The sequence below is a fragment of the Corapipo altera genome, unplaced genomic scaffold, assembly GCF_003945725.1.
Source record: "Corapipo altera isolate COAL_440 unplaced genomic scaffold, ASM394572v1 220, whole genome shotgun sequence".
In the NCBI taxonomy this organism is placed as follows: Eukaryota; Metazoa; Chordata; class Aves; order Passeriformes; family Pipridae; genus Corapipo; species Corapipo altera.
Genome location: NW_020885158.1, coordinates 18,934 through 30,428, shown reverse-complemented (window position 1 = coordinate 30,428; position 11,495 = coordinate 18,934). Strand labels below are relative to the sequence as shown.

Below are 11,495 nucleotides of genomic sequence, written 5' to 3'. Positions count from 1 at the left end.
CCCCATCCCACCTGCATCCCTGTGTCCCATCTGCATCCCCCTAAACCACCTCTATCGCCCCATCTCACCTGAATCCCCCCCCCCCAGGAGCACCCCCCTGGCTCACCTGCACCCCTCCATCCCACCTGAATCCCCCCAGCCCATCTTCATCCCCCCAAGCCCACCTGCATCCCCCTCCCTGCCCCCCCAGCCCTCCCACCAGGAGCATCCCCCTGGCCTGGCCCCATCCTCCCCTCCGTGCTCCTGCCTCCAAAGGGATGAGGTTCCCCTTGGAGCGTGCTGAGCCCCAGCTGGGATGAATGGAGGGTTCAGCAGGAGGTGGCTGGGATGGGATGGGTAGGGAATGTCCAGGGAATGCCCAGGCAGGCTGGGCTGGGCAGGGAATGCCCAGGGAATGCCCAGGCAGGCTGGGCTGGGCTGGGAATGCCCAAGGAAAGCCAAGGCAGGCTGGGCTGGGAATGTCCAAGGAAAGCCCAGGAAGGCTGGACTGGGCTGGGAATGCCCAGGGAAAGCCCAGGTAGGCTGGGACGGGCTGGGAATGCCCAAGGAAAGCCCAGGCAGGCTGGGATTGCCGGGGGTGAGCCCGGAGCAGGAGCAGTGAGGCCGTGGTGGTGCCGTGACCCTGAGGAGCCGCCGGCGGGGCCGTGGTGCTGTGGGGGCGGCTGATGTGGAGCCAGGGCTGTGGGTGGGGGGAATTTTGGAGCCTGGCCCTGCTCAGGCCTTTTGGCTGGTCCTGCAGCCCCTCTGTGGGGCAGCTTTTGGCTCCAGGCCGTGGTTGGAACACCCTGTCCCGCTGCCTTCGCTCCCGAAGGTCCTGTGGGAGCAGGTGGGGCATCGCCACCCCACTGCTGTGCCAGTCGGGGGGGAGGAACCCCAGGTTTGGGAGCAGCTCCTGCTCTGCATCCCGGCTTGTGTGCATCCCACTCTGATCCTGCTGTCGCCTCTCCTTGATCCAAGCCCTGTCCCATCCCACCTCTCCGTGTGGGCTCAGCCTGGAGCTGTTGGTCTTGGAGTGACCTCGGGAGAGGGGCTGCAGCGGTTTTGGGGTGTGCAGGAGACTTTGGGGGGGGCAGGCAGGCTCAAAACCCCCCAGTGCAACCTGCCTGGAGGTGCAGGACTACAGGAGTTTATCCCACATGGAATGATGGCCTTGTTGGGGTCAGCACAGCCGAGAATTCCCTGTCTCCCTCTCACGGACGGGACTGAGGGAAGGCAGAGTGTGCTGAAGTCCTGGTGGGATTCCCCTTCCCAGCATCCTGGTGTCACTGGGGCAGCTCAGTGTGGGCTGGATGAAGGGTTTGGAGGAGATTGGGGTGATGCCACCCTGCAAATCCCTTGGGCTCCCAGGCAAACCCCTCTCCAGCCCCTACGGATCGTGCTGTGCCCACCGTGGGGAGCCCTGGCATCGCCATCCCTGAAACACCCCCAAACCTTGGGATGTCTCATCCATGGGCATCCTGGCTTTCCACCACACTGCTTTCCACCACAAAACCGGGGGGATTCCCACGCAGGGAGTGGCAATGGATGAATCCCAGGGTCAGATTCCTGATGCCAGCACACTGGGATGGATCTGATGTCCTGGGTTGTCACCAGTGGGAGCAGGAGCTGAGCCTGACCCTGAGTCCCTGAATCCCTGAGTCCCTGAGTCCCTGAGTCCCTGAGCCACTGCTGCATCCCAAGGACATGACACAGACTCCAAGGCTTCACTCAGCACCTTTTCCCTTCCCATCTGGTGGCAGCAGAGCCAGGCCATGGCAAAGGGAATGGTGACCAGGAATGTGTGGACTGGGAGGGCATCTCACCTCCAGGGAGACCTCCCAGCCCTTCCTCCAGTGCAAGCCTGGAATAAAATGGGTGGATCCATGTTTTTTGGTTGATTCTCACACACTAAACCTTGATCTTGCTGGATTAATAGAGGTTTTTCCTGTCCTTTTTTGTTTTAAACCACTTTAAGGCAGACATGAGCCCCCATCCTGCTGGTAACTGCTTCCCAGGATACATCCTTTGGGATGCAGCCTGGCTCCAGTGGCAGTCCTTGGAGCTGAGAGGCTTTTTGGGTTTGCTTGTGCCTTGGGAAAGGCTCCCGTGGAAGCCAAGGCAGTGTCTGGGATCAAAACATCAACCAACAGCACCTGGGGTGGGAATTGGGGCTGGTTGGCTTCCCATGGGTGGGAGCTGAGTGTCCATCCCAAAGCCCTGCCTGGGCTGTGGGGTTTTAACCCTGTCCAGGTGTGGCAGGTCTGGTTTTGTGGCTCCAAATTTGGGATTTGGGGTGTAGACATGGACGGGGGGAGCTGGTACAGGTGTGTTTGCCAGAGGTTGGGAAGAGCAGCTGGAAAAGTTGCTCAATGCTGGGTGATATTCCCAACTGTCCCACTGAACTGTGCTCTCTGTGCTACCCCCACCCCAACTCAGAACATGTCCCAAAAACTGATGGGTGGCTCCAGGGATAACTCCAGGATTGGCACTTCCCCCTCCCCAGGCTGCCAGGAAAGGGGGAACCCTCCTGGGATACTTTTGGCTGCTGTGTGAGGATGGGAAGGGACACCTTGGAAAGTTTGGTTGTTTCCAAATTTCCATGAGCTGTGGCCGAAGGCGATGCTGCCCCAGCACTGGGATTTGCCAAAAAGCTGTGGCTGCCCCTGGATCCTTGGGAGTGTCCAAGGCCAGGTTGGACAGGGTTTGGAGCAACCTGGGATGGTGGAAGATGTCCCTGCCCTGGGGGAGATGAGCTTTAAGGTCCCTTCCAACCCAAACCATTCCATGATTCCATGATTCCCACTCCTGAGTGTGTGGATTCTCTGGTGTGTAATCCCATGGACGAGCACAGCGTGCTTCTCCCTGGGTTATATCCTCCCGGGACTCTGGATGGAGACATTTCAGCCCCTGTATTCCCGGGGGGAGCCCCAGGGACCCTTTGGCAGCACCTGGAATAGCGGCTGTGCAGAGGCAGAGCCAACACGGGAGCCCAGCGGGGCCTTGGCAGAGCCCTGAAAGGGAAAACCGGAGCCGTGGGCAGGAATTCCCGAGCCCCAGGGCGCTCCAGGTGGCTCTGGAATAACGAGCCCCTCGGCGGGAGCCGGGAAGGAGCCGCTCCCGTTGTGTCTCTGCTCCACGGGAAGGAATATTGGGAAGCGCGGGGCGACCTCTCTGCCCTTCACGGCACGAAGGCAGGGGCTGATCCCGCCGTGCCATCCAGGCGGGATGGGCATTCCATGGGCACGGGGTGGCTCTGGCCGCCGTAGCTCTGCCGGGTTAATGAACTCCCACAGGTGGATTTTCCACCGCCTCTTCCCGGTCTCCCGGCAGGCCCGGCTGACGTCAGGGAGGGGGGAACAGCCGCCCTCCTCCCGCTCCTTGGAGACCTTGGAGACCTTGGAGAGCGGCTGCTCCGCTCCCGGTACCCGCCAAGCGGGGGGAGAAGCCGCTCCCCGCCCCGCTGGGCTCTGGGGGGACGGGCAAATCCTGCTGGGAGCGACGGGAAGAGGCTGGAAAGGGAGTGGGGACATCCCTCCCGTGCCAGAGCCCACCCCCGGGCAGCGGGCACCTTGTTTTCCAAGGAGCTGCGGGATCTCGGGAGCTGTTGGCCCCTCCAAAGGGAAGGGGATCCCCGCGGCTTCATCCCGTTTTATCCGTGGAAGTTTGGGAACGGCCTCAGCCCTTCCCAAGGCGCCTCTTCCCATCCTCACCCCCCTGTTCACGTCGCATCCTGGGAGGGCTCCCCTTCCCTCGCAGGAGCAGGGAGAGGGAACTGCCAGTCCCGGGGTTGTCCTTGGAGCCACTCAGCGGTTTCTGGGAATCCCGATCCATGTTTTGACGGGGGGTGGGGGTAGTACAGAGAGCACAGTTCCCTAGGACAGCCGGGAATATCACCCAGCGCCGAGAAAAACGGGGAACTGCCGATCCTGGAGTTATCCCTGGAGCCACCCACCTGTTTGTGGGAGCCCTGATCCATGTTTTGGGTCCTCTTCCCGGGCGCTGGAGCTGGGATAGACACTAGGAAGGGTGGGAAAAGCGACCCCCAGCTCCAAGGAGGGTGTTGGGGTGCCCCCCAGTGCCCTCAGCAGCATTCCCGGCTGGAGCAGGGGTGTATTCCCACGCAGTGAGGAGCGGGGGGGATCCATGGAATTCCAGCCCATCCCCACAGCCCCCCAGGGTGTCCCTCTGTCCGATTCCAGAGGGGGAAGCTGGGGCAGGGGGGGCCTGGGGGGGGGGGGGGGCACCGCGGGAACGCGGCAGAGCTGCACTTCCCACCTTTGGAAAAGCTCCATCCCGGGATGAGCGGCGGCTCCGGGGCGGGACAGCCCCTCCGCAGCCCTGGGATGGGGTTTTCCCTGCGGGACGGGGCCATCTCCATGGCTTCCCTTTCCAGCTCCAGCAAAACACCGAGCGCTCGGGGACTTCACAGAGGATTTTTTGGGCTTGTTTTTCCCTGGAAGGAGCCGATCCATGGGCCAGAGCACCAGGGAAAGAGCCGATCCATGGGCCAGAGCACCAGGGAAAGAGCCGATCCAGGCCAGAGCACCCGGGAAAGAGCCGATCCAGACCAGAGCACCAGCCCGCTCCCAGGGGTCCCAGCTGGGTCCTCGTTGGAAGGGTTTGGGATGAATTTCCCCCACCTGGAAATGAAAACTCCTCCATTTTCCCCACTTTTCCCCCATTCCCAGCTCCCAGCACACCTCTGCAGTGTCCTGATCCCAGCTCTGGTGGTTCAGCCATCCCCTTTATTCCCTCCCGGGCTCCCGGACGGGGAGGCTGGATGGAGAACAGGCTGTGGGGGGCGGAGCTGAGTTTTCTGGGTGGGTTTTCCCGGTGTTTTGCCGCAGCTGTGTGTGGATAAGGACGTTTTTTGGGAGGCAGGAGCTGCCCGTGTGTGTGTTTGAGGCTCCTGCCGCCGTCCCAGCTCCGAGGGCTTGGGGCGTGTCTGGGATGTGCGAGCAGGGGTGACCCCGAAACCTTGGAAGGGTTGTGTTGGGAGAGTGTTTCTCCCTAAAAAGCAGCCCTGGAAGGGGGTCAGGGCTGTGCAGACCCTGGGGGGGAGTCCCTGCAGCCCCCCCACCCCCAACAAGTGGCTTTGCTGTTCCTGTCTCTCTCCTGGGGATGAATTTGCAATAATTAATCTCTGTTCACCAAGTCAGGGATTGGGAAAACCTGCCTGGCCGAGGTGTCCCTCTCCTGGCAGGGCTGTCACCCACCTGGGGGTGACTTTGGGGTCGATGCCAAGCCCTGTGCCCGTCACCAGCGGGTACCACGAGGGGAGGGACCGGGAGGGATGGGAAAGCTCTCCCAAACCCCACGGCGGGCTTCTCCCCTCACTTCTCGATCCCAAACCGCCCCGTATTTTGCTCCTCTGTTTTTTTGGGGGGTGCGGGAGCAGAGGCACAGCACCACCCGATGCCACCGGGGCCGGGAATCCCCCGTCTGGAAAAGCGGGAGCGGGAAATCCCGGTGGCCTCTCGGCAGAAAAAGGAGAGGGCAGGAGCTCGGCGGCTTGATTTTGGGAGCTGGGAATGTCACCTCGCGGTGGGAGGGCTCGGGGGGACAATCGGGGGGGTAAAAAAGAGCCAAGAGGGGCGGTGATTTCAGTGCTGGTGATGAGGAGCAGGAGGAGGAAGGAGGAGCAAACAGCCCTGGCCCAGCCTTGGCACCGTGTGGGGCTGTGCTCGGTGCCCTGGGGGGGATCAGGGAGGCCCTTGGCACCGAGTCTGGGTGTGAGAGGGGGCAGTGTGGCCTGTGGGGATGTTTGGGGGGTCCCTTGGCACTGGGAGTAAGAGGGGAGTGTGTCTTTGGGGGATGTTTGGGGGTCTCTCTACACTGAGTCTGGATGTGAGAGGGAGGTGTCTTTGGGGGGGAAGATTGGGGGGTCCCTTGGAACCAAGTTTGGGTGTGAGGGAGGGGAGTGTGTTTTGGGGGATGTTTGGGGGTCTCTCTATACCAAGGGTGGGTCTAAGGGGAGCGTGGCCTGTGGAGGATGTTTGGGGGTCCCTTGACACTGGGTGTAAGGGGAGTGTGTCTCTTGGGGATATTTGGGGGTCCCTCTGTCCTAAGCCCAGGTGTAAGGTTGGGCAGTGTATCTCTTAGGGGATGTCTGGGTGTCCCTCTGCACTTGGGGCCGGGAACACAAGCAGGGAATGTGTCCTGTGGGCACTGGGCAGTGCTGGCAGGGCGTGGGGTTGGTGTGGGTGGGTGGGAGCCCTGGTGTCTGTCCCCTGTGTGCCCCTCACACACCACTGAGGGGACCCTGGGCTGCCCATCCCCCGAGCAAGACCCCAGTGCTGGGTTGGGGTTGAAGGAGCTGAGAAGGGCTTTTTTTAGTTTTGGTTTTTTTTGTGGGATGATGGAGGGGAAATAAGGAGCAAAGAGCCCTGGCCCAGCCTTGGCACCGTGTGGGGCTGTGCCTGGGGCCGGGGGGGTGTCCAGGGGGGCCCTTGGCACCGAGACTGGGTGTGAGAGGGGGGTGTGGCCTGTGGGGGATGTTTGGGGGTTCCCTTGACACTGGGTGTAAGAGGGAGCGTGTCTTTGGGGGATGTTTGGGGCTCCCTCTGTACTAAGTCTGGATGTGAGAGGGGAGTGTGTTCTTTGGGACATGTTTGGGGGTCTCTCTATACCAAGTCTGGGTGTAAGGGGAGTGTGGCCTGTGGGGGATGTTTGGGGGTCCCTAAACCGCTTGGTTTATGAGGGAAGAGTGTCCTCTGGGGGATGTTTATGGGGTCCCTTAGCACCAAGCCTGGCTGTAAGAGGGGAGTGTGTCTTTTAGAGGATGTTTATGGGGTCCCTTGGCACTGAGCCTGGGTGTAAGACTGGGGAATGTGTCCTCTGGAGGATGTTTGGGGGTCCCTCTGTCTTGAGTCTGGATGTAAGAGGGGAGTGTCTTTTGGGGGGATAATTTGGGGGTCCCTTTGTACTAAGTCTGGGTGTAAGAGGGTAGTGTGTTATTTGGGGGATGTTTGGGGGTCTCTCTATACCACGTGTGGGTCTAAGGGGAGAGTGCCCTGTGAGGGATATTTGGGGGATTCCTTGGCACTGGGAGTAAGAGGGAAGTGTCTTTTGGGGGGATGACTGGGGGGTCCCTTGGAACCAAGTTTGGGTGTGGGAGAGGGGAGTGTTTTCTTCGGGGCAAGATTGGGGGTCCCTTGGCACCGAGTCTGGGTGTAAGAGAGGGGGGAGTGTGTTTTGGGGGATGTTTGGGGGCCTCTCTGTACTAAGTCTGGGTCTAGGGGGAGCGTGGCCTGTGGGGGATGTTTGGGGGTCCCTTGGCACTGGGTCTAAGAGGGAAGTGTGTCTTTGGGGGATGTTTGGGGGTCCCTCTATCCAAAGCCTGGGTGTCAGAACTGCCTGTGCTCACCCCCCTCCCGCCTTGGGGGGTCATCCAGGGGGATCCCAGGGGGTTTTTCCTTCTTTTCCAGAGCAAGCTGGTGAAGTACTTCAGCCGGCAGCTGTCGTGCAAGAGGAAGGTGGCGCTGCAGGAGCGCAATGCCAAGCTCGAGGGCTTCCCCCAGCTCCTGCACTGGTTCCGCATCGTCGACATCCGCAAGGAGGTCATGGAGGTGGGGCTGGAATCCCCTCCGGGGGCTCCGCGGCGGCTCTGGGGACCTGGATCCTCCCCAGGGGGGGTTTTCCCAGGGGTTTGTGAGTCCTGATTCTCTCCAGAGAGGTTTTCCCCTGGAGTTTGCAAGACTTGACCCTGTCTAGGAGTGTTTTTTCCCGGGGGTTTTTGGATTCTGACCTTCCCCAAAAAATGTTTTTCCCGGGGATTAGTGGATCTTGACCTTCTCCAGGGGTGTTTTTCCCAGGAGTTTGTGGATCCTGACCCTTTCCAGGAATGTTTTTCCCAGGGATCTGGATCTTGACCTTCTCCAGGGGGGTTTTCCCAGGGGTTTGTGAGTCCTGATTCTCTCCAGGTTTTTTTTTTCCCCTGGAGTTTGCGAGTCTTGACCCTCTCCAGGAGTGTTTTTACCAGGGGTTTCTGAATCCTGACCTTCCCCAAAAATGTTTTTCCCGGGGATTAGTGGATCTTGATCCTTTCCAGGAGTGTTTTTCCAGGGTTTGTGAGTCCTGACCCTTTCCAGGAGTGTTTTTCCAGGAATCTGTGGATCCTGGCCCTCTCCAGGGATGTTTTTCCCAGGGGTTTGTGAGTTCTGACCCTCTCCAGGGTTTTTTTTCTCTGGAGTTTGCAAGTGTTGACCCTCTCCAGGAGTGTTTCTCCCAGGAGTTTATGAGTCCTGGCCCTCTCTAGGAGTGTTTTCCCCAGGGGTTTGTGGATCCTGACCCTCTCCAGGGGTGTTTTCCCAAAGGGTTTGTGGATCCTTGACCCCTCAGCTCTGTTCCACCCACCAGCAAGGACATCCTATGGATGTTCCCAGGGGTTTGTGGATCCTGACCCTCTCCAGGGATGTTTTTCCCAGGAATTTATGAGTCCTGATTCTCTCCAGGGTTTTTTTTTTTCCCTGGAGTTTTCAAGTCTTGACCCTCTCCAGAAGTGGTTTTGCCAGGGGTTTGTGAACCCTGACCTTCCCCAAAAATGTTTTTCCTGGGGATTAGTGGATCTTGATCCTCTCCAGGGGTGTTTTTCCCCAGGATTTGTGAATCCTGACCTTCCCAAGGAATGTTTTTCTCAGGGATCTGTGGATCTTGACCCTCTCCAGGGGTGTTTTTTTTCCCAGGGATTTGTGGATCCTGGCCTTTTACAAAAATGTTTTTCCCAGGGTTTGTGAATCCTGACCCTCTCCAGGAGTGTTTTCCCAAAGGGTTTGTGGATCCTTGACCCCTCAGCTCTGTTCCACCCACCAGCAAGGACACCCTATGGATGTTCCCAGGGGTTTGTGGATCCTGCCCCTCTCCAGGGGTGTTTTTCCCAGGGATCTGTGGATCCTGCCCCTCTCCAGGGGTGTTTTTCCCAGGGGTTTGTGGATCCTGACCTGAAGTTGCCACTCCCTGTGTATTCCCAGGGACAGGGATGGGTTTTCCTGCTGCCCCCAAATCTCCCAATGCTGAGCTGGCTCTGGATATACCTGAAACTGTGCAAAAACTTGGGATAAAGCCGAGGCTGCAGCCCTCCCTCCTGCTTTATTGGAGACTGAGAAGGAAAACGAGGATTTCTGGGGGGTGTGACCTGATTTTTGGGGGTTCTCATGCGTTTGGAGGTGGATTATTCCTGTTCCTCACTCCTGTTCCTCCCTCAGGAGATCGCCCCGGGGCAGCTGAGCCTGGAGGAGCTGCTGGACATGACGGACGAGCAGGTCTGTGCCACCCTGGAGAAGTTTGGTGCCAACAGCGAGGAGTGTGCCCGGCTGAACGCCTCCCTGTCCTGCCTGCGCAGCGTCCACAAGGCCGGTGGGTGAACAGAGGGATCGGGGTGGATCCAGGGGGAATGGGCTGGATCCAGTGGGAATGGGCTGAATTTAGTGGGATTGGGTTGAATCCAGAGGGATTGGTCTGAATCCAGCAGGATTGGGCTGATTCCAGCGGGATTGGGCTGATTCCAATGGGATTGGGCTGAATCCACTGGGATTGGGCTGAATCCACTGGGATTGGGCTGAATCCTGTGAGACTGGGTTGAATCCAGTGGAATTGGGCTGAGTCCACTGCAACTGGGCTGAATCCACTGGAACTGGGCTGAATCCAGTGGGACTGGGCTGAATCCAGTGGGACTGGGCTGAATCCAGTGGGACTGGTCTGAATCCCATGGGATTGGGCTGAATCCAATGGGATTGGGCTGAATCCAATGGGATTGGGCTGAATCCAATGGGATTGGGCTGAATCCAATGGGATTGGACTGAATCCAGTGAGACTGGGCTGAATCCAATGGGATTGGACTGAATCCAGTGAGACTGGGCTGAATCCAGTTGGACTGGACTGAATCCAGTGGGATTGGGCTGAATCCAGTGGGATTGGGCTGAATCCAGTGGGATTGGACTGAATCCAGTGGGATTGGGCTGAATCCAATGGGACTGGGCTGAATCCAGTGGGATTGGACTGAATCCAGGGGGATGATGTGCCCAGGACAGGAGGGCACAGCCTTGAGCTGTGCCAGGGCAGGTTTAGGTTGGACATTGGGAAGTTCTTCCCAGAGAGAGGGATCAGACCCTGGAATGGGCTGCCCAGGAGGGGGTGGAGTCCCCATCTCTGGGGGTGTTTAGGGACAGGCTGGACGTGGCATCAGTGCCATGGGCTGGGTGACACGGTGGGGTGGGATCACAGGTTGGACTCCATGATCTCAGAGGGCTTTTCCAGCCTCGTTGATCCTGGGATTCTGTGGGTCAGGGCACCCCTGTGCCCTCGGGCTGGTCGGGGGGAGTGGCACCAAAGCACCACAGGAGTGTGGCTTTGGTGAGTGTTTTCCATGGATTGCAGAGCTCCTGCATCCCTGGGGCTTGGAGAGCACCCAGTGCCTGCAGGGATCATCTCTGACCTGCTTCCCTGAGAGCAGCCCTGGGGAGGAGGATTTTTGGGGGGCTGGTGAGTGAGGGGCTGGACCTGCCCCAGCACCCAGAACCCCCCCGTGCCCTGGGATGATCCCCCAGTGTGGGCAGCAGGGCAGGGGGGATTCTGCCCCTCTGCCCCCTCAGGTGAGACCCCCCTGCAGAGCTGCTCCAGCCCTGGGAACAGCACAGGGAGGACATGGAGCTGCTGGAGAGAGTCCAGAGGAGGCCCCGGAGATGCTGCCAGGGCTGGAGCCCCTCTGCTCTGGAGCCAGGCTGGGAGAGCTGGGGGGGTTCACCTGGACAAGAGAAGGCTCCAGGGAGAGCTGAGAGCCCCTTGCAGGGCCCAAAGGGGCTCCAGGAGAGCTGGAGAGGGACTGGGGACAAGGGATGGAGGGACAGGACACAGGGAATGGCTTCCCACTGCCAGAGGGCAGGGAGAGATGGGAGATTGGGAAGGAATTCCTGGCTGTGAGGGTGGGGAGGCCCTGGCCCAGGTTGCCCAGAGAAGCTGTGGCTGCCCCTGGATCCCTGGAAGTGTCCAAGGCCAGGTTGGATAAACTTGGAGCAACCTGGGCTAGTGGAAGGTGTCCCTGCCCATGGCAGGGGTGGCACTGGTTGAGCTCTGAGGTGTGTGCGGTGCCAGGCGGTGGCAGCAGAGCTCCGTTCAGTGTCTCCGCTCGAAGCGGCTCCTGCGCGATCCGAGCGGGGCCGGGGCCGCCCGAGGGGGCAGCGGGGGCTGGGCAGGGTCCGGCTCTCCTGGCACTGGGTCCAAGCTGAGCCTTGGTGGGTCATCGTGGAATCACAGAACCGTTCAGGCTGGGAAAGATCCTTCAGATGGTCGAGTCCAACCCTTCCCCAGCACTGCAAAGGCCACCACTGACCCACGTCCCCAAGTGGCACATCCACATGGATTTTAAATCCCCCCGGGGATGGGGACTCCACCCCTGCCCTGGGCAGCTGTGCCACGGCTGGGCAGCCTTTTCCATGAAGGAATTTTCCCAAATAGTCAACCCTGGTGCAACTTCCTCTCCTCCTGTCCCTTGTTCCCTGGGAGCAGAGCCCGACCCCCCC

The 11,495-nt window shown here is 59.8% G+C and overlaps 1 protein-coding gene across 1 annotated transcript in view; it reads left to right on the top strand.

Moving 5' to 3' along the window:
* Nucleotides 1–11,495, top strand: part of LOC113940008 (kinase suppressor of Ras 2-like) — a 19,997-nt gene that overhangs the window by 1,909 nt on the left and 6,593 nt on the right. Inside the window, exons 2-3 of the mRNA XM_027631041.1 lie at nucleotides 7,407–7,547; nucleotides 9,183–9,333. Of these exons, the coding sequence (XP_027486842.1) occupies nucleotides 7,407–7,547; nucleotides 9,183–9,333 (292 nt within the window). The remainder of the gene's footprint in view (nucleotides 1–7,406; nucleotides 7,548–9,182; nucleotides 9,334–11,495) is intronic.